Here is a 27459-nt window from a genome sequence, read left to right on the forward strand (position 1 = left end):
GGAGGTGTAGGGTGTGAAAGATGTGAGCTTACCAAATCTCTGTTGCTCCTTATTTCTGCTTGATGCTGAAAGCTAAAGGCTAAATTAGCTGCCACTAGCATATCCCACGAGAAGATTAGAAAGAACCATCATCAGTTAAACTGATTTGTTCATTGGTACCAACGCTCCAGGAAGAAGACAATAAAGAAATATCTCTCTCTTTCTCTATTGAAAATAAAATTTATTGCACATTAAGGTTTGAGAAAATGTATTTATTAGTCTATTATTGACTCAAAACACATCTTTGATATGCACTGAAGATCTTTATGTAGAAAGTTTTTAAAGCCCAGTCGTCAGAAATCCTGTGAAAATGCAGCCTGCAGAGTCAGTGTGTGTTTATCAAACCAGCTGATCTGATCTGCAGGACACCAAAGGGACCGGAGAGGAAACAGCTCTTGCGTCACAGAGTCCGGAGAGCTCCTGTTCACAAGACAGTTTGATTGAAGGTCCTTACAGTGTGTGTGTGTGTGTGTGTGTGTGTGTGTGTGTGTGACTTCCTGCAGAGTGGAGGAGCGTCAGCACAAACACCAGGACTGACACTGATACTGTGGATTCACTGTGTTTGATGAGGAATTCGTCTCTGAACAACCCGCTGGGTACTGGAGGATTCCTGATTTATTTCATCACATTTTCATGTCACCCTTCAAAGCACATGTGAGGAGAACTTATTTAAATCACTGTATAATACAGACTTATCTAGAGACACATTAGAGCATGCTGCCTGTTCATGTGTGGAAGCATTGGGGGGAAATTAACACAAAGAGAACTCGCTTCAGTAAATCTTGAATAATTTATTTTCTCCGACTGTGGTCTTTCTTTTTTCCACTTCTCATTACTTCAGACATAATTCCCAGTCTCCCATTTTTTTTTTTTTTGAAGACAAAGCACAAAAAAAGAAGATTCGAAGTACAAAAATATATCTCGATTGTGAGCATGCATTGTGATGTACAATTTGTCATTCAAAAAGTGCATGTATTTGTTTTTGTCCCATCTAACGACGACATAAAATCCTAAACTGACCTCCCTATATGATCACACATTAAGGGAACATCCTATGTTGAAGTGCTGGCTTCTCTGACAACAAAGCAGCAGCCAGTATGTCCTCCTTCTAACTTTAGATTCTGGTCCTGAATGCTCTGTACAGTTTTTGTTTTGACCAGAGAAGTAGGCGGCATCCCCACCCGTCCGTTTTGGACGCCCCTCGGTTTGCCAGATATGAGAGCAGTTATCAGGTTAAACCAACAGATGTTGCAGCGATGGAAGCGGGCAAGAGAACTGGTTCAGATAGAAGTGATTGTACCCGACCTAAAAAGCCTCTGCATGTTTCTAATAAGCTCCACGAGCAGAAACGTGCTCAAACTAGGATCAATATTGGAGATGCTTTTGAAAAATGGAGAGAGGTTAGAACACAGAAAGGTTTACAGACCGATGCAGAGCTGGATAAACACTGAAGCTACAGTGTCTGCAACATGGCAACCTGCACGCACATCGCCCCTAAGAGGAGGGGGCGGGAGGAGACAGCTCTCATGTTTTGAATTGTGGCTGCAGTTCATATTTTAAACACTAGGTGTCAGAGTTACACATTGCTCCTTTAACTATTTTTTTGCAGCTACAGCAAATTTAGAAACAGCATCACACTTTTCATACTTTTCATACTTCGTCTTGAGTCTCAACACAAACATAAAAAACATTTGCATTTCTCAAAATTTGCCTCCAAAAATGAAGATAAGTTTAAGTAAATGTCCAGTGCAAAATGTCTTCCTGAAGCTCAGGATGAAGAAAGCAGACTCTTCCAGAAACTCGGTTTCCGTTAACACTTTTAAAACCTTAAATCGAAACACTTCATGCTAATGTACAGCTAACTTCAAAAGCGTTGTCTTGCATTAATAGATTTACATTCTTGTATAAATGCAGCTCAGTTCAGGTCCTCGGGTCAGACTGCTGTTGGTGGCTTTAGTCGTTAGTTAGCCGGGACGAAGAGGATGAAACCATCTCGAGCCTTCTTGAAATCGGAGTTGGCCTGGCCCGGTTTGGTTTCCACCGTGACGCTCTTTGGTTTTCCTCGCATGTGGACCTGCACGGCTGAACGACAAACCTTCACAGGAAACGGGACCTTTCTGATTCTGAAAGAGAAAAAAAACAAACACACATTTTTGCTTTACTTTGCCTGTGAGGTTTTGAATTTTAAACAATTATTCCCACAACCGATAAAAACAGTCACCTCTAATCCCAAACCAACACCAGGGTCCAATCCACATGAGAATTTGTTATGGTTTTAGTATATCTCATTAAAATCATTGAAATCGATGCACTGATGGATGACATATCAGAATAGTGAGAGTAGTCCAACTCTTTTTAATCCATTAATACAAATAGATATTGATTATAGGAATGTTGTGTCTAAGCTGTAATGCAGCCTCCCGCCACTACATGGTGCTGTAGCTATAGACTTGCTGTAGCTCTTTTTAATGGACCTGCTCTTCCAGCTCTACTGTCAGATGGTAACGAGCACAGATATATAGCATCTCGTAGCACAGCGCGGTTTGGCAGTATTTTTAACTTGTATTTTGAAAAAGACGATGAAGTTGTTTGTACAGGCTGTGTCAGGTTCAACTGATTTATTGGCCGACGCAATGCAGAACCACAGTCAGCTCAGGCATGTGGACGTTAACCTGCAGGGAGGACTGACGGCTGACCTTGCTAGCTCTGCTTACGTTAGCGTACTCCTCAAACCAATCCGACATCGTTTCAACAGAGACGCTGTGATCCCGTGTTCAGCTGTGTTAAATAAATTGTGCTCAAATTGGAAATTAGTCTCCTAGGAACATCCCAAATTTAATTGAACAACAATGCAATTATTAGAAATTCAGAAACTTGTAAACAAAAAGACACAACTTTTTTTTTACCAGGATATACACACAGAACATTTTTCTTTATACTGTAATAATTATTTTTTTAAGACGGGACTTTTGGCGTCTGGAGACAGCCTCAAGTGGACACTCGAGGAACTGCACTTTTTTTCACTTCTGGCTTTGTTTTTCCAACACCAGAGGTTGGCGCTTGCAGCCAATGGGCCCAATATTAAATGTCTAAAGTCTACGGGTGAAGTAAACAATCTGGTCTTTATAGTTGATATTTCCTCTCAGCTACAGAGAGGTGGGGGTATATTAGCTGACTTTTCCCAGGAGAGAAGTTGGTGAGCCAAAGTTTTAAGAAAAGTTTTTTCTTCAGTACTGCCAAAGTGAAACTCTTTTGTTTCATCGGGCGGCAAAATTGCCCACAAATATCTTGTTAAAATCACACCTCGTGTTTTGAAAAAGACACCGTGTTCTTTTCTGTTTTATTACTCATCGATTTGTCTTTGTGTTTTCACTCCATGTACCTACCATCCTGTATGATCCCAACCACATCAGGCCAGGTTCAAAACATACTCTTCTGCACAAACTCCCCCCGGTTACTAAAAAAACGCAACACAACTTTAATGTTTCCACAGATTCTCAAAGACAAAATGAGTATTTGTCTCGTTTCTTTGACAGTTTGTCATTGCTCTCTTCACACTTCACAGTAGCATCCGTGGTGAAGGCGTTTTGGCGTCACACATCCGATCGCTCTGCTGACAGCTCGGACCAGGAAGTGTGACTTTGCTTGCTCGGCAGGCCGCTCACTGCACCGTCAGCTGAAGATGATCCACTGTGAAGTGGCCCTTTGAGATCCTGCAGCTTCAGCCCCGGGCCGCAGCGACCCCCACTTCTCCACCAAAAACACGTCTGTGTCTGTGCGGCGTGCATACAAAGAGCCTCACACTGATCCATCTACGTCACAGCCTGACTCCCAGGAGAACGCGTTTGATACTTCTGCTTGTGACGTTGTTTCTCCTCAGATTGGCTCGTTTGCACTTTGTTTGAACCCGATGAGAAGGCTTTCGGAAAGCAGATGCAGAGCAATATTTGCTGAACAGCTATTTGTGGACGCCTTTGAATGCCGATAATATGACTGATAAGCAGGGCTGGCTCGTGTATATAAGCCAACCTGGCAACTGTCTGCCGACTTTGGCAACAACAACCCCAAAGTAAGTGTCAGTGTCCTGTTCTCCACAGACTGACTGCTCCTCTTCAAAAACATGGCTGAAAATCACAGCAGAGGAAGTCTCACTGTTAAAAAAGGTGAATTTAATTTATGCAGATTACATAATCCTTTATCTGTTATGCAACAGTGCTGGCAATCTGGTTTAGTAGATAGAGACAGCAGGTAAGAGCATCAGACAGATACATGAAAATCTGAGATTTAGAGCTGACACTTAGCTTTTTCACTTCAGCATAGGTACAAATACCACGAGCTTTAAGTACTTTATTTCAAGTCTAGGTCATCATCTGAAGTATACCTGATAGAAGTAAACGTACCTCTTCTACAGTTAAATACATTTTGCACTCTTAAAAGATGGATTGATGGTCAGTGGAGCTACTTTTAGTCGAATGGTTCCAAACCTAGGGGTCGGGTTCCTCCCACGGGTCATGGAATTTGCAATGCTAATAACTACTGTAGCCATACATCTGTGTTATCTGTTGTTGTTGTTGTTCCTCTTTGTCTCCCCGTCTCTATCCATCTTTGTTTTTCTGCAACTTTATCTCAACGACAACATAAGCTTGATTCCATAGTTTCCTGTTGGAGTGTCCAAACAGCCTAGGAGCAACACATCCTGACACAATGTCTCTGAATTTGTCTTTGTCACTTGGGAAGACACGTATGAGGAACCAGGAAGATCGACAAGGCGCTGGGAGTGTAAGACAGGAAGTCTTTTCTGGATTCCCTGTCTGTTTCGTCGCTCACCAGAGCTTGTTAGCTCCATTAATAATATCCATACATCAGATTAAAATGCTTTGAATGTCAACGCTGAAGGAAAGACATTTGCTGGCTCATCGCCATCAAAGGCTCGTCCATACGAGGCACCGTACTTCCATTTTCGCGCCTTCAAAATAAAAGCACCACATGCCATACTGTTTTCAGACGGAAACTTAAATGAACAGAGCATAGAAGTGAATTATAAGGGGTGCAGCGGGGACAGCGAGGGTCCGATGCTGCACGATGTTTTGCGGTATCTGACACTCATGCTCTGTTAGGACAAGCTGTAAGGTACAGGTACTACACAAGTTATCTGTACTTGTTTTTTTAATTGTCACATGATTGTAAAGTACTTATAGCTGATGTGAGGAATTTTCGACATACGTTGATTTTGGCGCCCCCTATGGACACACACACACTTATCTCCTTTCTCTTTACGATGTTGTCCAGTACATATGAAACATTTTAACAAAATGTATCTCTCATTAAGAATATTTGCTGTTGAAAATATATATATTTTTGCACCATGCAGTTATCACTTTGTCTGACACCCCCCGGCAGAGGTTTCAGAGATTTAAATTAACTTTATAGAAATAGTCAATTTCAATGCGGATGCTCTTTTATGCATTCAAAGCTCGTACAGAGATATCAATCCTCCCAGAAGCTTTAAGGAAGATGGTGAATTTAATTTCCCACCAAATCTAAAACTACAGACAGAACCTGAACACTGGCTCCTCTCTCTAAGTCGCTCATCAATGGACTTCATTTAAATACTGAACATTTTTCATGCTTCCCTTTCTTAAGCGAAACAGTCGAAAACAGCATGACCTCAGTAAATCCTGCAGAATACATAATCATCCTCTGTCCACACGTCTCCTCCTATTATTCAAACCATCCTCTCTTACATACATATGCATTAAGGAGAGATCTCGCAGGCATCTCCAGCCTGCTGCGTCCGCTTGATGAAAAAACAGCACACGTGTTTGGGGCAGAATCCATCACATCTGGTGCTAAATCAAAGTAAATGTGGCCCCTCTGTCGCTTTAACACTTCCTGCTTTGCATTTCCTTCAACAAGAAACACAAAATAAGAAACGACTCCGACAACATGCACACTCAAGAGTGAGAAAAAAGAGGAATTTCTTGACAAGTTCTTAGTGATAAATAACCAAACCCAACCTCACATTTTTGCTGATTTTCTGAAGAAGACAAACGAGGTGTGAGAGTGATAAGAGGAGGCTGAAGCTCCAATTTTCAAAACACAAAATGTATTTCACACTCAAAATGTAAGTCACATCGATCTCTTTTCCTCATCTTAAGGGTATTAAACTCGAGTCATGTTTCCAAATCTGTCTCAGCTCATCACAAGTCGCTCCAACAGGTGTGGCCTTGCTCCATTTTTTCCCCCCCTTTGTCAGCCTCAAACCCTGCCTTCCTGAACCACCCCCCCCCCCCCCAAACCAGCTGTCCGGACCTGCTGTGGCAGACGCAAAAAACCCAGACACACAAACCCACCGACCTCCTCCTGGGTTTGGATTTGTGTGCGATAACTGATCTCATCGTGTCGGCTATACCACAAGAGAAAGCCGACACCGGCAGAGCGTGTTTGGGAGAAGCCTCTGGCTGAGCCTGAGGACGGAAGATGAGAGGCTGTGAGGGCCTGTGGTGCAGAAAATGCGCTGCTAGAGGAAGAGGAGAGCTGAGGGCTGCAGAGGCTGAGATTGTACGAGCAACAATTAAAAAAACAGCCAAATACATTTAAAAAAAACAAAAGGGCAACGAACAAGAGTCATTGTATTCTGTAGAGCTGTGAAATAACCAAAAGTTTGTTTTCATTTTTCAAAGATGAAGATACAAGAAGCAGCTTTCATCTTCAAATCTTCATGACAAACTACCCCAGTATTTCTGGAACTAGAGTGGAAGTAGAATGACCCTGATAAGAGCAGCCAAACCTCTGACGGAGGAGGTTAGGGTGGTTGTTTGGGTGTGTATGACACCAGGGTTTTCATCCTGCCTCAGCATGACAATCCCTTTAACCTCAACCACAACTGTTTCCTGATTTAACTGAGTAGTTGAAGTCGGTTACAACCGCAATAACCCGTTAGATATCCTCGGTGACTTTTTTTTTTTGCCTTTTAGAAGACCGGAGAGAAAGAGAGAATACGTATATCCTGTGAACCTGTTAAACTCCTGGAAGCTGCTACACTGGTTCTATCAAACTAAACTCCACCAACCAGCAGCTCTAAAGCTCTTTGATGAAAACCTTTTATTTTGTGTGTTCATTTGTACAAAAACAGCGTTAAAAACTGCCAACTTGCAGGTTTACTGCTGGTCTCGTGCTGGACTGTTTCTTGGCCCGGAGCAGGTTCTCCGTGCAGCAACTGATCTCAGCCAGGAAAATATTTCAGCACAAAACCCTTTTAAATCAGATTTTGCACGGATTAAACCAAAGAGATATAAGGTGTTTATTAGTGAGTCTCAGCGAGAGGTTTAGTTACCTTTGGACAGAGCCAGGCCAGCTGTTCCTTCATGCTACGCTAAGCTAACCAGGGTGGATGATTAGCCTTACTGCAACTTGAAGGGGCAATTACGAGACATTTTTCAGCTTCACATGAAACTGAGAGGAGAAAAAACGAACATAAAAATGTTTCAAACTAAATTAAAATAGTCTGACAAGAGGAGCTGTCTCACGCTCGTCTGCTGATTTCTATCCAACAGAGCCGAAACCCTTCATCCTTAAATCTCGACTTCCTTCCCTCCAAACCGACCTGTCAACACATCGCTGCCATTTCCCCTTTCAATCTCAATTAACACATCCCACACTCTTGTAACCATCGCTCGCCCGGCGGCAGCATCTGCGGCCCGTAGCAGCGCGGGGGGGGCTTCAATGTGGGCTGAAGCGGGGGCAACCTGCATGTCTTGCTGTGTCATAGTGCTGATCATTTACCGATTTCCCTCCATTCCAATTACCATCTACGTCATCGGAAACAGCAGGCCTATCACCACCTGCTGCACCCTGCGTCTGGAGTCTCCTCGGGGGGGCATTCTGGGAAAAGAATGAGTCATTCTGTAAACACAGCAGAGCTAACGCATGAAGGGTGATTTATAGAAATGATGGAAGTTGAATTCAAGAAGCAAAAAAAGAAAAGCGTGCAGCGTGAAATGTGACGGACTTGAACGGCACGGTGTTATTCATGACCACCGACGTGTTTCTGAGGTGAGGGCAAATCAGCGTGGCGGCGAGGGAGCCAATCGATTATAAATGATAGGAGAAGGTTGGACACTATCAGGGTTTTTTTTTTAATGCAGCCGTGACATCGGTTCCACCTCAAAGCGGGGCCAGTTGGTCAGGCGGATGTAGAGAGATCCATCCGAACATCTTCAGCTGAGTGACAAACATTGTGCGTTTAAAGAGGAAAACTTTTCATCTCCTCCTCAGGAACTCCCGTGTCGTGTTAAACACTATGACTGTTGTGAAAGTGGTTGAGAAATCCATTTGTTGCACTCGGAGGTCGAGTTAGAGGCAGCACGTGTGCACTGTTTGAAACCCACAAAGAGGCCTTTTGAAGCAGTTTTTTCGAGGTCAGTTCAGCGGGCTCTGCGAGCGCGTCCAGGAAGCTTTGAGAAGCTCGAACACAAAGTCCCCGAGGTTGAACGACCAGGCAGGACGTCTTCCTGCTCCTCCACAGTCGATCGGTCTTTGAGGTGAATGAGCAGGAATGAGCTCGCCGGGGGGAAAAAAACATCATGTGGTGTTTACTGTCACTGAGTTGGTCGTTACATGTTTGATGTTTCCCAACCAGCCCCATCACCTCCGTTAATCCTCCACATCACATTCACAACACCTCCTCTGAAGCAGATATTCTGCCCCAAAGCTCTCTGTGAAATCTCTGTTACCTGGAAAATCATTTCCATTTCACAACTATCAACATAATGAAGCAGAACAAAGTGCATGAAGAGGTTCGACTTATCCACACACACACACACACACACACACACACACACACAGGGTCAGACATGATCCTCTCTGCCAGGCTGTGGCTGCAGATGTGTGATTTGGACGAAGTTGAAACTGAGTCCCATTTTCTTTTGCATTGTATGATGATTTAAGAGATTTGTTTGTTTCTTGAAGTAGCTCGTCAAAATCCTGAAATATTTGGGCGGACAGATTTGCAAAAAGTGGAATGGCTGTTTAAGCTTGATGGTGGTTAAGTTTGCTAATTTTGTTTCAAACGCCTGGAAAAGAAGACAGGATATTCTGTTGAACTAGTTTGACTTGCTTTTGCTTTCTCTTTTGGTTTCTTGACAATGAATATAGTTTACCTAGTGCACTCTGATCCTGGAACGTTTTAATTTATGGTGTCAGGTAAATCCCATGTGGGCTGGGAATATAAATGTACCTATGACACAATAATAACAAAAAAAACTTCTATACATGTGTTATGATAATGCGTTAGGAGGATTCACTTCAGTGTCTTTAGCGGTAGGCGTGGTTGGTAGGAGGAGAAGCAGGGTCAGTACTGATGACACACCTGAGGGGGGGGGGGGGGTGTGGTGGCTAAAAATTGGATTTGAGTCGAAGAGACGCCACGAGGAAGATCTACTGTACCTGATGTGCGGGATGTAAACAACAGACATGGCGACACTCCAGGAGGTTACTATTATGTTTATTCTGGATCTGACTAACAAAATAAGCAGCCAGCCTCGGCGACTGATGACCCGTGGACAGAACACATTTTCAGCACCGCCCCCACCCCGTTTCTCAAATATTTTTCTCCTGTGAAAAGGTTCTGAACTAGTTTTGTGTAAATGTCGATCAGCTTGTCTTCAGAACTGTCTGCCCTTGCTGCTGTGTCGACCCCGTCACATCCCCTTTGACTCTACACCGCCTCTACCCGTTCATGTGCGTACTGCGTCTTGTGACCTCGCAGCTTTCATTATTTGAGGACGTGCACAGCCAGAACCAGAAGCAGGGCAGCCAGGAGCTCAGTTTGTTTGTAGTGTGAAAAAGCCCAAAAGTTGTTGCTGACGTTTCCTGTGTCTTTAGGGGTGTCAGATCCCAAAGCTGCAAAATCTAACACTGACCTAGTTGGTGACCTGGACCGACTTCAGGCTGTTTCACTTTGGATTTGTAGTCTTTTAAATTAGCTAGCAAGCAGAACTACAAAAAAGAAATGGTGTCATCCCAAAATATAAGTGCAGATGATGATATGCACGAGTCAAACACTCAGCTGTATAGGATACGATTGGAGTATTCTTCTGAGTGAATGCAAGTCAAGAGGGTTGCTTACACACAATGCATCATGGTACATGTAGGCACTTCCAGCTCTAATGGAAGAACACAGTTTCCCGGACACTGAGGAATTCATTGCATACCATTAACACTTATTGGATATAAAATGTGTTGAAACTTTCCTATTTTTACACGTCTGACCTAATTATGTGACCTTAATGAAAACTGTGACTCACGACAAGTTCATACCAGGAAAAAAAACAAAAAACACGAAAGACCGACACAGAAAAAAACACCATTAACAAATTGCCGCCAACCTTTCTTAGAGCTGTACTTCCTGGAATTGAATGTGTCGTAATAAAAATGTGCTTTCCCGTGGAGACTTAATTATTTACAGCTGGCTCTGCCGCCACAGCTGTCAATCAATTACACTTCGCAGAACATAACGAGCTTTTAATCAACAGGCTGAATGTGGCTAAATCGCTGAAGCACATGGTGTGTCAGCTCCATATGACCTGAGGAAGAAGTAGGTCAGTGTTCATATACATCATTTACGTCCTCCTAGATTAACAGCTGTTGCATGTTACATGTGACCTGCCCCAGCACTCGTACGCTACCCAGGTACAGAACTAAAACTAGAGCAGAAAAGAAGAGACAAAACGAGGGTAAGAGAGAAAGCAGAGGGGGGACAAAGTGATGGAGGAGAGTTCAGAGCAGAAGCTGAGTCTCCTGTTGCTTCGGCCGGCAGCACCGACCGAGAGACGAACACATTGAGGACAGCCACTGAGGGAGGAGAGGAAAAAAAAAAGAAAAAAAGGGGGGGGGGGGGGGGGGGGGAGGCAAAGAGACAGAGGAGGATATTTCAGGCTTGGTATGACGCCTTTCACGACCTAAAAAGTGAATTTAGAATAGAGAGGGACGAATTTCAAACTGTTGACGCCTAACGAGGTCGACCTAGAAAAAGTCAACAAGTCCTTGGACATGAGGAAACAGCTCAGTGTGTGTCTGTAGGTCATTACTGACACATCACAAGACTTACTCACTTATATGCTTTGAGGTTAATGAAATCACATCCCTTTTTTATGTCCTGTTTTTTTTTTTTTTTCCCTGCTACGCGGTGAAGGGAGGGGTGACCCAGAAGATTTGCTATTAATGCAACACCGTCCCAGGTCTTTCCATATTCATAAGTGAAAGTGCTGATTTAGAAAAGAGGAGAAGACGGCGGAGAAGGAGAGATGCTGGAGGAGTAAATTAAAACAAACAAGAAGGAAGACGAAAAATATGACTTTCCTCTTCCCAGAATAGAAGGAGAAATATGAATCAGAAACAACTGCAGAAGTGGAAGGAGAACTCAGACGCTTTTAAAGTCTGTGTGTGTTCAAGCTTATTCTGTTTTTCTAATGATATGTCCAGCTTCCAGGGAACTTGTGTTGTGATTTAGCTCGCAAGCTAGCTTGTGTTTGATGCCGTGTGTGTTCATGGGAGAGCGTTTTTAAGGTTGTTTGTTTTTAAGCCGTGCGTATGAGACACATGAAATACACATACTGCAGATCTGACTTCAACTCCTAAATGTGGAAATCAAAGGAAACTTTGTTGAAGATTGTCAATGCACCGTCCTGATTTAGCAATCTGACCATCGGACTACAGTGTGCTCAAATAATTGGCGAGCGTTTGTCGAGCGTTGTAAACTGTTATCACTTTGCACCACACATCACATTTGTACAACCGTTCAGTGTAAAAATGCTCTGCTCAACAAATTGTGTCATAAAAAGTTTTGAATTCAGCACCAACAGGAACGATGACTGACGGATATTTTGTTGAGTAAAATAATCAGTGAAACAGAAGTTTAACAGACAACATATTACGGATCATAGAAGTGAAAATGGTGTAAGATTCAAAAGTGAAGTAAATTCATATATTTGAGTTAATTCATGTATTTAAGTTTAAAGGCTTTCTATGTGATTTTTCACACTTAGATATATAAATCAAGTATCTCCTCTGAAAATAACTCTGTGAGTCATGACTGTCTACAATGGGTGTAACACCCGAGTCCCACTGTCTGTGATGTTTTCAGAGTTTTCAGAGTCCTATCTTCACTTTGTTTACATCGCCGGGACGGCCGGCTGACTCCTCCCCTTGTGTATAAAAGTTGTTTAATTGAGGGACTAGAGAAAAGAAGAATAACATACTGTACTCACTGCTTAACTGTGTTTCTAGATCACGCTCATTTCAGGTAAATTTACATGCAGTGTGAAGATACGAGCATAATAAAGATCGCTAGCGTTAGCATGCTAACACAACAATGCAGCGCGAGTTGTTTTGGTTTCATGCTGGTGCTCAAGGGCGACATCTGCTGGATCAAAAAATCGCATATAAAGCCTTTAAGTTAAAAACGAGTTAACATTTATACAGTGAACTATTTACATATTTGAGTTTACAAAGTTAATATTGATACATTTACATGTTTTAATGTTTGCAGTAGCACCGAGTAACTGAGACCAAATATTATTGAATCTGCCAAATCTGTGTTTGTCATAATGTTTGCCTTGAGTTTAATCATCCTAACCTCTGATTGGCTAACGACGGGGACATGTGATGAGTAACGAGGAAGTGTTGTGGTTGTTGTGTGGCAGAAACAATGTGGATGAAAGTTATCCGTCTCCGTCCTTCTGTTTCCACCACACATCGGACCCTCACGTTACAAAGGTAAATCAAGAGTATGTTGTTTGTGTTCAATGCATCTACAGAAAAGAAACACTGTGGCATTAGCTTCTGTTACACAAGGGGAATACAGTCATATAATTTGAAGAATCACAGATGAAACTTTTATTCTAGTTAGAGTCGGTGAGGAGTAATAAATTAAAATCCCTAAATTACCTTTTAAGTACAGAAATCTCCTCAATCTTTTAAGGCCGGAGCAGATCATTCCCTAAATCCTTCCTTTAGCCCACTCATACTCCCCCAGCTGTCCCAGCAGATGGTGCACGAGTCAGTCAAGCACCCCCAACTCCAAACACACACACACAGCCTCCATCTCAGTCAACATACCAACACACACACACACACACACACACACACACACACAACTCATTCATACTGACAGCTCAGGTCCAGGTGACAGGAAGAGAAAGCAGGAGAGAGAGAGAGAGAGAGAGAGAGAGAGAGAGAGAGAGAGAGAGAGAGAGGGATGAGGAGGTTCGTTCATGATGAAGACGAGCGAGCTTCACTGAGGGAACCAGAGATGGATATGACATGACAGGAGACCAGACAGCTTGTCTTTGCCATCCAACGCCGCCAAACACGGAGCGCCTTTGAAGTCATGATTTCTACCTTGTGCCTCTAACGCTGCCTTCACTGACCCACTTTCAAAACAAGACTCACACTACTCTCTCGGCTGTAAACACTCACTGATCGTCGCTCTCGTGTTTGAACTACAGAGATGAAAAAAAAAAAAAAAAAAAACAAGAATTACAATCGCTCCATTCACTGTTTCCTCCTCTGACCATTCTTCAGACCTCATAAACAAAAATGACGTGCGCGTGACTCTCATCGTCTCACTTCCTGACAGAAGGAAACACGAGAGGAGTGTGTGTGTGTGTGTGTGTGTGTGTGTGTGTTGTCATGCTCCTCTCCCCCCTCGCACACATGCTCACACACACTTGAGCTCGCCCCTGACTTTGTCTCATGAGTAGCCTGGTTGAGGTCGCGACCCCCCCCTCCATTCACTGCAGATGGTGGCACAAAGACAGGCGGAGAGCTGAAACCGACTCCCCTGATGGTCGACCTCCTCCGTGGCGCTCGCTGCACCCCCTAGCAGAGCCGCACAGCTGCTGCAGGGACCCCAGTAACTGAGATACCCCCCCCCCCCCCAACCTAAAGGACCAAAAACTCAGACCAAAAGTCTAAGACTCGTAAAACCCACAAAAGCCTCACCGGGGATCTGGGATGAGCAAGCTGAACACACACAGAAGGACTCTTAAAAGTGGGAACACACACACTGATGCTGCTGCCGTCTGCACGGCCTCCAGAGAGCGAAAACAAACTCAGACATGTGATGTTTTATCTCCATGACAACAGAGATCCCACTGAAACTTCAAACTGGCTGATGACTGTAAATAAGGCTCACAATTTATTTATTTGCAGAAACATAAAATAAAACAAACATAACAGGATATTACAATGAGTTAATATTTACTTAAAGGGCTAGTTCCTGCTTTGGTAGTGGGTTTTATAAATAGTACGTTTACTGCTTACAGACTAGTATGACAGTCTTTTTAGGTATTTTATAGCATCCCTGTTTATTATTGTTTTTATGTGTTTTAGGCACTATATTTTACAGTGTTTATATGTGCTTTCTATGTGATTTTAGACACTATGTTTTACAGTGTTCATATATGCTCTGTATATGTTTTTAGGCACTATGTTTTACAGTGTTCATATATGCTCTGTATATGTTTTTAGACACTATGTTTTACAGTGTTCATATATGCTCTGTATATGTTTTTAGACACTATGTTTTACAGTGTTCATATATGCTCTGTATATGTTTTTAGACACTATGTTTTACAGTGTTCATATGTGCTCTGTATATGTTTTTAGACACTATGTTTTACAGTGTTCATATATGCTCTGTATATGTTTTTAGGCACTATGTTTTACAGTGTTCATATATGCTCTGTATATGTTTTTAGACACTATGTTTTACAGTGTTCATATAGGCTCTGTATATGTTTTTAGACACTATGTTTTACAGTGTTCATATATGCTCTGTATATGTTTTTAGACACTGTTTTACAGTGTTCATATATGCTCTGTATATGTTTTTAGACACTATGTTTTACAGTGTTCATATATGCTCTGTATATGTTTTTAGGCACTATATTTTACAGTGTTCATATATGCTCTGTATATGTTTTTAGACACTATGTTTTACAGTGTTCATATAGGCTCTGTATATGTTTTTAGACACTGTTTTACAGTGTTCATATATGCTCTGTATATGTTTTTAGACACTATGTTTTACAGTGTTCATATATGCTCTGTATATGTTTTTAGACACTATGTTTTACAGTGTTCATATGTGCTCTGTATATGTTTTTAGGCACTATGTTTTACAGTGTTCATATATGCTCTGTATATGTTTTTAGACACTATGTTTTACAGTGTTCATATATGCTCTGTATATGTTTTTAGACACTATGTTTTACAGTGTTCATATGTACTCTGTATGTGTTTTTAGACACTATGTTTTACAGTGTTCATATGTGCTCTGTATATGTTTTTAGACACTATGTTTTACAGTGTTCATATATGCTCTGTATATGTTTTTAGACACTATGTTTTACAGTGTTCATATATGCTCTGTATATGTTTTTAGACACTATGTTTTACAGTGTTCATATGTACTCTGTATATGTTTTTAGACACTATGTTTTACAGTGTTCATATGTGCTCTGTATATGTTTTTAGACACTATGTTTTACAGTGTTCATATGTGCTCTGTATATGTTTTTAGGCACTATGTTTTACAGTGTTCATATATGCTCTGTATATGTTTTTAGACACTATGTTTTACAGTGTTCATATATGCTCTGTATATGTTTTAGACACTATGTTTTACAGTGTTCATATATGCTCTGTATATGTTTTTAGACACTATGTTTTACAGTGTTCATATATGCTCTGTATATGTTTTTAGACACTATGTTTTACAGTGTTCATATGTACTCTGTATATGTTTTTAGGCACTATGTTTTACAGTGTTCATATATGCTCTGTATATGTTTTAGACACTATGTTTTACAGTGTTCATATGTACTCTGTATATGTTTTTAGGCACTATGTTTTACAGTGTTCATACGTTCTCTTAAATGTGTTTTTGTGTATTTTATTTTGAACGATAAAAACAAACACTGATAAATTCAGTTCGGCTAGCTAATATGGACTCGTGGGAGACGGGCCTTGAGCTAAAAGAGGTACAAATAAACAAAAGGCAAATGGTTTTGTTTGTCACCACAAAGTATGTTCATCTACTGCGAGGCTGAAACTTCAAAAAACACCAGCAGACCTTGTTTAAAATGAACGAACCTTCATGAACATTCATATGGACCTGGTGCAGCAGCTCGGAGGATTTCCTCCTCTGTGTGTTTGTTTGTATTTTGTCCTGTTTCCACGTCACTCCCTGTGCTCCTGGCAGGATTTGGAGGATTAAAAATTTTTGAAAGACCAATCCCAGCTGACTGGGTGCTGTCTCAGTGGGCCGTACTTACAACAACACACACCCACACTTATACACACACACACACACACACACACACGCCCCCACCGACACATCCACAACAGTCCGCTGTGTGTGAAAACTTGCTGGTAGTGCCATTCAAATAAAAGCCTGGCAGAGATGGATGTGGGTGGATGTGAATCAGATTTATAAACAGAAACGACAAATCGGGTCAGGAGTGATAAATGTGATAAATGTCAGTGTGACTGATTCATTTCACGGCGGGTTTATTCAGAGCGGGCTGCAGACGCAGACAACTATGACACTGATAAATGCCAGGAGTACCATTGGTGTAATTGTTATTCTGCATTAATAGACTACGTTTGAGCCGGGGGTCTGAAGCGTTTGTGTTTATTCAGTTGACCCAAAAGGCTGCGTGCGTGTCTTCTCGGTGAACAATCACTTCACCAGCTGAGGGCTCTCATTAACTTCTCCTCTCTGTGAGAAGATCTGCACCGAGAGAAAATGAGCTGCTGCTGCGTTTTGTCCCAATGAAATGACGTCTCATCTCAGAGAAACAAAAAAAATGATGAAGCTGAAGAAAATGTAGCAATTAATATATTTTCTATTTCTCTTTTTTTTGTTAAGATGAGATTAGCGTTTGGTGCTTTTTGGTCCTTACTAGGCGAGACAGCAGACACTCACTGACTCCTCCGTCAGTATGCCTTTCTGCTAAGACATTGCATCCGTAAGGGTGAAATATAGATGTCCCAGTGTGTGAATTCATATGACATAAGAACGACAGGCACGTGTATGAGCACAAACAGGAGCTTCACATACACACATACACACACACACACACACTCAGACATGCACACACACGAGACACTGTTCCATCTCGCTGGCTCCAACGTTACAAATTGCCGGGTCGTTGTCCCCATTACACCTCTGTTACAGTTAACAATTTCACGACAGCATTTCCCGCCTGTTTCACATTTGCACGTCAGGCGCAACAGGGATGTAAGTATTTCTCCTACAAATGGCAGTCCTTAAAGGCTTTATATGCTATTTTTTTGATCCAGCAGATGTCGCCCTTGAGCACCAGCATGAAACCAAAACAACTTGCGCTGCATTGTTGTGTTAGCATGCTAATGCTAGCGATCTTTATTGTGCTCGTATCTTCACACTGCATGTAAATTTACCTGAAATGAGCGTGATCTAGAAACACAGTTAAGCAGTGAGTACAGTATGTTATTCTTCTTTTCTCTAGTCCCTCAATTAAACAACTTTTATACGCGAGGGGAGGAGTCAGCCGGCCGTCCAGGCGATGTAAACAAAGTGAAGATAGGACTCTGAAAACTCCGAAAACATCACAGACAGTGGGACTCGGGTGTTACACCCATTGTAGACAGTCATGACTCACAGAGTTATTTTCAGAGGATATACTTGATATCTATTATATTTAAGTGTGGAAAATCACATATAAAGACTTTAAGCGCCACGCTTTAGAGAGAAAAGAAATGTGAAGGACGAAATTAAGGTAGAGAGTTGCACCCAACAGCATGAGGTGAAGCTGTTTGCTTCTGTACATGTGGTGCCTGCTCTACCGACCGAGCTAAACCAGCGCCCTTTGTTCTTCTTATCTTGATTTTAAAAAACTTATCATGTTCCCTGAATCCCTTTCAACTTCTAAAGGTTTTGAAAATGAAGGGGAGAAGTTATGATCTGAGAGGAATATGCTTTTTTAAGAAAACAGAGATAGCGACTAATGAAAGAAAATGTGTCACATGTCCATTAAAGCGACGGATTACTGGCAGAGATTTTCAAACTGGGAGACTTAGAGAATGTAACTTAAAAAGATATACGTTTGTTATTGAAAGGTGACCACATAGAGCAGTGAATCAGTGAACAAAATGTTGAAATTAATAGTTTAGATAAATATTTCTACAGTACTATACCGTTTACTGTGAGTCCTTAAAGTACTGTAATGGTTACTGCATTTTACAGTATTATAGTTATTACTGTGAATTCCTACAGTAGCATAATGGTTTCTGTAATTATTTACAGTGGAGTTATTTTTACTGTGATTTCTACAGTATTGTGTTTATTACTGTGTTTTCAGCCCTATAACACAGTGCCATACTGTAATCATATTCACAGTAATTAAGAGGGCAGTAACACAGTTAATTATTGTGGATTTCACAGCCATTTGTTACAGTGTACGTTTTAATTCAAGGCCCTGTTAAAGGTGTAACTGAGAGGTCTAATTGCCTTATTGGAGCTGGATTTAATCTTTAATCTCTCTCTGGGTTGTGTGTGTTTAGTTCTATTTTAATTAGCAAACTGTAAGAGGTGTGCTGTCTTTACCTTCCTGATCAAAGAGCTCAAAAAGGTGTTTCTAGAAATAAGAAACTTTGTAAATGTCTTTGGACGGATGATTCTTATGTGTCTGGAAACAGCAGCATCAGGCTATTTGCCCCATTTGTTGAGAGACTATAAGGGGTCATCAACTATAATCACAATTCCAAAGTCTTCCAGGAACTGCAGGAAATAAGCAAGTAAACAATTTGGGGTGGGAAGTTCTTTTTTTTTAGAGATTACATAGACGGCGGTCCACAGTTTTAGATTTTGAAAGCTCTAAAATTACGGGACTTAGAAGTAACGTTGCACACTTTGTTAGTTTAAGAAGATTAAAATCAGATCAGAAATGTCTGAAAAGTGGGAACAGGGACAAACAGTGTTTCCTTTCTGACCTGTTGCTTTAGAGGAAGTTTCAATATCTTAGCTTTTCTTGACTAATAAACCAAAATAAACCAGAAAAAATCTTAAACTTGTCTGCACATATTTAAAAAGTAATTCATGAGATCCAGGAAGCTGTGAGACAATAACCTGTTTAATGTGCCCTTGTTACAACATATGAACGTCACCAGCCTCTCCCACTAGCTTAATGTGAATGCTCTGGATAATATCCTGCTGCGTTCTCACATCACTCGGACTTAATGCAGAAACAATACTAGAGGTCTTCTAGGAGAAACTTTGGGTAAAGTCTGAGTGAAAAATCTGGCTGTTTGCATTCACACAAACAGCTCCTCTTGGAAATATCAGGAGTTTTCTGCATGTGTGAAAGCAGTAGGAGAAATCTAAACTTGGGCCTTTTCGTTTTCAGAACAACTCTGCTAGTTTTTCACAGATTTATCATCTACTGTGTAAAAACATGCTGGCTAACAGAAAGAGTATGAAGCAGCTTCATTATCAGTCCATCTTCACCCCACACACTCGCTCACAGTGAATTTCTTTCTGTGGTGCCTTCACACATGTTCACCCCGACAGCTGGCTGAAAGGAGAGCCGGCCCTGATAAAGCCTGATAAAAACTTTGAAGATCACGCATGCAGCTCACCCTGAAAATGTGGGATATTTTCAATAGTTTGGTGCATGTGTGAAAAGGCTTCAAGAGATCATGAATCCAAGTGTGCCATGTGTGCTGCCCCTGAAGATAACGTCTCTCACTGATCATTTTAAAGGCTGCGGAAGCTTTACAGCAGATAATCAGCGGATGTTTTCATGGTGAAACAGTCATGAGGGACTGACCGTGTGAAGTGGTCCACGATGGCTCCCACCAGCTCCCCCACTCGGTCCTGGTTGGGGCACAGCTGCCCTCGCTGCAGACACAGCAGCACGTCATCCTGAGCGGACGTGTGCAGCGCCACCATCTGGTCAACCCCGCTGGTCACACTCAGACCGGTGAACTGAAGAGAGGGAGAGAAAAAGTCAGATACCGACCCGACACAACACCGACTCTTAGAGCTGTGCCTGACAGCGTGCACTGTGATATTCAAGTGTAGAATGAAACGTTACTCTGATGCCTGCAAACAAATATTGAATTCATTTATTTAAACACGTTTTTTTAACACTGCTGTGCTCTGTTGATTGGTTGTCCTGCTGCGGGTTCTTTCCTCTATAACAACCTGCTCGCTGTACATTATCCTTCTACATCCCCTGATCTCTATTACGGTAATCTACGCGCCGTTTAAAGGAGGAATAAGAGGATTGAAGATCTCTTGTGTTTCTCCACCAGAGAAGAAAAACAACACAGTTTAAAGGAAGGGTAAATGTGATATTTATTTATATAAACTATAATATGTTAAAAAGAGGTTGCTTTTTTTGTTGTGAATATACTCTTCTGAGTTGTTGGTGCAGGGTCTGTGTCATCTCCAAAAGCAGTGGAACAAAATGGCAACATGAGTTTACTTTTCTGTAAAGAATTTTTAGATATCTGAAAGTTACTTTTTTGTAACTTTCATTCACTCACTGGTCACTTTGTCAGGTACACCTTGCAAGTTGCAGCTTGCTTTGTCGTGTATTGAATAAGAACAGAAACGGGGAGGAAAGAGAAAATGTCTCTCAAACAGGAGCAGGCTTCCATTGTTCAGCGCCTGACACAAGAAACCAGTTTGGGACGATTTGACTTGGTGATAAGGAACATTGAATGCTGGTCGCATCCATTACAACAATTACAAACCATTGGGTTTTCCCCCACAACAAATAGGCCTACATTCACTTTTAATACTTAAAGCTCCTTTGAGGAACTTTCTGTTCGATTTGGCGCCCCCTGTGGACAAAACAGTTTATCTTTCTTATCTTTTTGCTGACGTCCCGTTCATGTGTAGGAAGTGTTTCCTGTCAATCAAATTTGATCCTGCTGTCTTTCAACAGTCGCTGATTGTAAATCATTACTGCTGATGGCTCTGTTTGCTTTTGTACGTCACCTGGATATAGATCTTACCCCACACTCCCGTTAGTTGGACCTTTCTTTAGCGGCTTTAACACAGCCACTTCAAGATGAAACTGTTACCTCTCTGTTATAGCTCGCTGTGTGTGTGTACATAAACCCATGTGTGTATCTAGAGCTCGGCTTTTTATCCACAAATGGTGCTGCTTTTTGCCTCGTCTGTTGACAGTTTGGTGAAGTTTAAAAGTATCATTTTGATCATAAGGGCGGTGAAGCTCGATTGCTGTTGTGGAATATTTAAGTAAAAAGATCCAAACAGCTTCTTGCTGACAGATTTGACTTTTTGTCTGATACTGAACATCAGATGTGTTTCTTTTCCAGGAGTCAGTGGAAGCACACACATAGAGTGAAACCAGCTCGCAGACGGACCGATCACATATCTGCTGGAATTTAGCGGTAAGTGATGGACTCCACTCGTGATGGGAATACTGACACCAAACCATCAGTAGCACCAAAGAGTGCTGCAAATACCAGAGCTTTCACCAGAGTAACATCGGCTTCAGGTTATGAAGATTATGTCTGTGCTAACTGAATTGTGATTGCAGAACTTGCACATGGGACGTCCGGTTTAAATGTTGCATAGCTACACTGAGTTCATCATAAGAGCCGATTATTCACAGCCCGATGATCGAGATATTTAGTGTCACAACTTCATTTGTTTAAAAATGTCAGGGATTATCAGGTGAACGTGTAACACCTGTGAACTGAATCAAGTGCAGCACAGTATATCTGGGATCAAAAGATCACGGCATGAATGAAGTCAGCGGATTATTTCTGCTCGCAGTATGTAGGGTGAGGGAAACTCTGGCCGCGCTGCACGTGTGCTGCAGCTGAAGGGAGAGTCAGGAGGTGTGACCCAGTTGGAATAATGCACAGAGTTACTGCCAGCAATGCTGCAGAAGGTATTCAGACATTTGCATTTCAGGTAGAAGAGCATTATGGGGTGACGGATGGACTAGTGGTTATGCCGCCGGTATAGAGGCAATACTCCTCATTGTAGCCACCATGGGTTCAAATCTGACCTCAGCACTTTACTGCACGTCGCCCATAACTCTCTCCAAACGTTTCCTGTCTCTCTTCAACTGTCTTATCTAATGACGGCACAAATGATCCAAAAATGTGACTAATAAAGAAAAGAAAAAGAGCATTACAAAACGTAGAAATACTCGTGCAGTGTGTAATATAAGTAAAAACTGTTTTACATCAACATACACTTTAAAGGCTTTATATGTGATTTTTTTTGATCCAGCAGATGTCGCCCTTGAGCACCAGCATGAAACCAAAACAACTCGCGCTGCATTGTTGTGTTAGCATGCTAACGCTAGCGATCTTTATTATGCTCGTATCTTCACACTGCATGTAAATTTACCTGAAATGAGCGTGATCTAGAAACACAGTTAAGCAGTGAGTACAGTATGTTATTCTTCTTTTCTCTAGTCCCTCAATTAAACAACTTTTATACGTGAGGGGAGGAGTCAGCCGGCCGTCCGGGCGATGTAAACAAAGTGAAGATAGGACTCTGAAAACTCTGAAAACATCACAGACAGTGGGACTCGGGTGTTACACCCATTGTAGACAGTCATGACTCACAGAGTTATTTTCAGAGGAGATACTTGATTTATATTATATTTAAGCTCCTGTGAGGAGTTTTTTGCATGTTATGAAACATAATTATCTTTAATGACTGTTAATGGGTAGGTGCCCCCTAATCGATAGACAGCATTCTTAAATTATACGTGTATATTGTACAAATACATTGTCGATGTATTTGTACAATATACACAGTGGAGTATTTCAGGAGTTAACCTGCAATATTTAGTAATTAAAAACAAAAAAATTACCCAATATCACTTGGAAACAAGACTTGAAGTGGTTTGATTTTGTTCTTGACTTTTATCATCGTGTGTGTGTGAGAGATAAACACACACACACACACACACACACACACACACACACACACACACACACACACACACACACACACACACACACACACACACACACACACACACAGAAAGTGAGGTGTGTCACATTTATTTTTTAGAGAGGGAATGGGAGACAACGTGGGCTAAGCCTCTTACATCCCATCGGTACTCTCAGGTTAATCCAGCAGGGACGACAACGTGCCACATTCTGGCACAACCTGTTCCCATGGCAACAGGGACACACTGCAGAGGTCGTCACGCAGAGGTCAGGGATTCAGTGTGTTAAATGAATGTCATCGACAGATACATTACTAGATTTGGAGATTTATTTTTTCAATAAAATTAATGAGAATTAATCCTTAAAAATAAAAAGTTATTAAAGTTTTTGTTTTGTAACATCAGCGGATCTGTCTGTGTAGAAGGATATGTGATCTAATCCATATTAAAAAATGAAGCTTTGAGACCCTCAGTTAACGACTCTTTTCATAATCAGTCATCTTGTTTATAGAAACTGTTTAATTTTGTCTATAAAAAAAAGAGCAGCTTAGACTAACTCATAGTGCGAGGTGAAATCTCTGAGCTGCTCTTTTTGGAAAACAAGCAGCCGAAAAATTTAAATATCAGCCTCGTTTGGATAGAACCGCTAAAGAGAGACAGGAAATGTTGGGAGGAGAGAGTGTGTGTGTGTGTGTGTGTGTGTGGGGGGGGGGACATCCAGCAAAGGGCAGAGGTCAATTCAAACCCATTACCGCTGCAATCAGGACTACAAGCTATCAGCGCTCCATATATTTGAGAAGCTTAAACTAAAAACCTATTATCTTTCTTTTTTGATAAATGTCACTCATTCTGTTTTTCTTTAAACATTTATTCTTCAAATGTTCTCATCTTTCTTACTGACCTACCAAACTCTCTTTATTACTAATAATAAAATCACACATGTTGACTTTATGGACACCAGATTTTAACTCATTTTTAACTTGATTATAAACTGTAAGATATTCCTACTCACTGTCAAACTGCATCTTCCTGCCACGTCACAGCATGTTAAATAAACCTTTTGTACATATTCTGTTCAGTAAGGATTTCATGTTTTTGTTCTGTCTTTTTCTATTTAAGCCTCTTAACAATAAGAGCACAGCTTTTTAAAAGAGGTCTTGCTCTATTTTAAAAAAAAGTTTTTCTCATGTTTTGGCACCAATCCACCGACATGAATGTCTTGTGTGTGTAAACCTAGATCTGTCAAAAAACCTGATTCTGATAAATGATGTCTCGTCTGTCCGAAGCGTCTCTTCCATCTCAGCAGGAATAACGACAACAGCTGCAAACTCAGTCAGTGCCGAGCGTGCGCAGGCGGGAACAAAACATTCCCAAATTCATTCAGATTTGACCCAAATTCAGAAAGTTAATCAACTTAAGCTGCAGATTGTTCTTTTCAACGCTGTTACTTCCTGTTAGTGGTAAACTGTGAGTGTGTGTGACAGACCGCAGCCTCCCAGTCTTAGTTACCTTTTACTGTAGACCAGCGTGTAACATAACCTTTATCAGAGTAACGTTTTCAGCGCAGCTCATTTTTACTGCGACCACAGGAAGTGCTCATTATGTGAGGCATGTAAGTGGTACATGGACTCCCGTTGTAAAACACTTTTCTAGTCTTTAGAGCACTCATGGTGCTTCACATGACCACTGACCCCATTAACACACTTTCAAAGAATGATGGTGCACACTCATCTGGTTCTAACACACACACACACACACACACACACACACACACACACACACACACACACACACACACACACACACACACACACACACACACACACGAGGACACTTCGACATGCGGATCAAACCACTTACTGAACCTAGAAACCACACATTATTTATAAATCATCAGAGAACTCTTTTGTTAATTCACTGAGTTCTGTTATTTCTCATGTTTTTGTTTTTAAGCTCTTTAAACATGAGGTCAGGTGTTAAAACCTTCACTTCTGTACGGCTCTGACGATTGGTCACATCGCTCCGTCAGTCTTTAACCTGAGTGAAGTTTCAGACATCTGTGCTGGCGGTCAGACTGACGGCCGGAGAGACTCCGTTTGACACACTGAGAGGAGAAAAAAGCAGCGTTGCTTTCTTTAGTGTTTTATTCTCAGTTTCTGACCTGGATAAGACTCATTCCCCTCCGTGTGAGCAGCAGAGCTTAATGGCATCAGCTATCTTTAGCCGCTCCGCTGCCGCATAATGATGGTTTTTAACCCTCTGGCATGTTTCAGCTCCCTCTCTCTCTCTCTCTCTCTCTCTCTCTCTCTCTCTCTCCTTCCATCGCTCTCTAAAACCTCTGCCGGGTGTCCAGCGGTGCTGACTCACTCTCTGTCAGGTGGTTATCGTCCGTCCTTGTGCACATCTTCAGTGAAGTCAGTGTACGAACACGTAAGAGCAAACCTGTACCAGCGCAACACCTGATGAAGTCAAGAATAGACGGTGACATCAAAACGTCAGAGCTGAAGCCTCCGATACGACAGGAATGACGGCAAATGCCACGCCATCGAGAAAAAGAACAATAAGACGAGCACTTCATGTCTATGAAAAGTCCACCACAGTTCAAGACAAGACCGCTTTTTCTGTGTTCAATGAGGGGATTAAAACTATTCTTGGTTTATTTCATATTTAAAAAAAGAATAACTAAACCGAATAAATCCTGTTTGGAGGATTATTTTGCCCTTACTGAAGGGGCAAGGGCCAAACCCGTGACAGCAAGGACTCAGCCTACACGTCAAATGTCAACAAATATGAACTGTTTGCTCAACGGCCTCAGCGAGACGTGAATCTTAAATCAAGTTCCTCCATCATGAGATCCTGTGTCGTGCAAAAATCCATCAATCTGTGAGATCAAGTTATTATTTCAAGGGTCACAGAAAGAGTCAGATTAAACAGAGCTGTCTGCACATCAAGCCTAACACCTGACAAACACACACAAACACACACCTGACGAACACACAAACACACACACAAACACACACAAACACACACACAAACACACACACACATCCTGACCTGACATCCTCTCAGATCCTGACAAAACAGGTCAGGAGCTCTTTGAGTCAAAAGGAGACGGTGTTCTCTCCCTGTGAGTCTTCGTACTGCTTCAGTACTTTTCTTTTTGATTGATGGATGGCAGTGACCCGGGTCAAAAATGACGCAGACCTGTGTGTCTGTGAGTGTGTGTGTGTGTGTGTGTGTGTGTGTGTGTGTAAACAGATGACAGCTGGGATAGAGTACCAGGTCTGACCCACATTCCTGGTAGCTATTAGGGAGTAGAGCTGCTGTTTGGTGCTGCACAGCGTGTGTCTGAGCTCTTTTTTTTATGTGTCAGATTGAGGTTCATTATGTAACGGGTTATTTTAGGGTCAAGACTTTGTTTGGAGTTAAAGAGGGAATCCACCAACCTTTTTCAAGTCCAGTGAAGTGTAATGCTAATGGAGATTTTTAGTTACCCTGTTACAGAGAAGAAAATTAAACAAGCTCTGGAGGATCGTTGTCAAGTTGGTTGTTTTGTCATTCTCTCATTTTCTTTGTTTCTTTGTTTTTCCTGCGTTCCCGACATTTCAGATCCAGCCTCTCCCTCCTGTCCTATCCCCGTTAACTCTGTTCCTGTCTTCTGATCTTAACACCTCACCTCTTCACTTGTTCCCACCTCCCCTCACCAGCTCTACAGTAATCCACCAAACTGTCTGCTGTTCTTACACCTGAGCTGTCAAGTCTTTTGTTTTATCTGGTTTTCAGTTTTTAGTTTTTTTTTTCAGTTTTTTTTTTACTTCAAACTTCCCCCAAATTGGGAAAACCTAGACGCAATGGTAAAAGTGCTGTTGTGGTAATTTATTTTGAATAATACAAAGTTTAAAGGTTCAATACATTTCAACCTTTCTGTATCATCAGACATTAAGGAAACATGCCATGTTGAAGCGCAACAACGCAGCAGCCAGTATGTCCTCCTCCTTAGTTCAGATTCTGGTCCTGGATGGTTTGTTTTTGTTTTGATCAGGGAGGGTAGACGGTTTTAAGGCACCCCCACGCGGTCGTTCTGCCCCTTGCCCCTCGGTTTTTCAGGCAAACTGCAAACCAACAGGTGTTGCAGCGATGGAAGCGGGTCAAGAGAAGCGGTTCAGATAGAAGTGATTGTACCCGACCTAAAAAGCCTCTGCATGTTTCTAATAAGCTCCACGAGCAGAAACGTGCTCAAACTAGGATCAATATTGGAGATGCTTTTTGAAAAATGGAGAGAGGTTAGAACGCAGAAAGGTTTACAGACCGACGCAGAGCTGGATAAACACTGAAGCTTCAGAGTCCACGACATGACAACCTGCGTGCACATAACTGTAACTTGTGCGTCTAGTTTTGCAAAAGCCTGAATCATGGCATG

General features: G+C 41.7%; 1 protein-coding gene across 1 annotated transcript in view; it reads right to left on the reverse strand.

The window, feature by feature from the left end:
- Positions 1–815: 815 nt before the first annotated feature.
- myo1g (myosin IG) overlaps positions 816–27459 on the reverse strand; it is a 59037-nt gene continuing 32393 nt past the window's right edge. Inside the window, exons 21-22 of the mRNA XM_061058868.1 lie at positions 19917–20074; positions 816–2162 (exon numbers count right to left, since the gene is read on the reverse strand). Coding sequence (XP_060914851.1) covers positions 2000–2162; positions 19917–20074 — 321 coding nt within the window. The 3' untranslated portion in view covers positions 816–1999. The remainder of the gene's footprint in view (positions 2163–19916; positions 20075–27459) is intronic.

The sequence above is a fragment of the Labrus mixtus genome, chromosome 16 (assembly GCF_963584025.1).
Source record: "Labrus mixtus chromosome 16, fLabMix1.1, whole genome shotgun sequence".
Taxonomy (NCBI): Eukaryota; Metazoa; Chordata; class Actinopteri; order Labriformes; family Labridae; genus Labrus; species Labrus mixtus.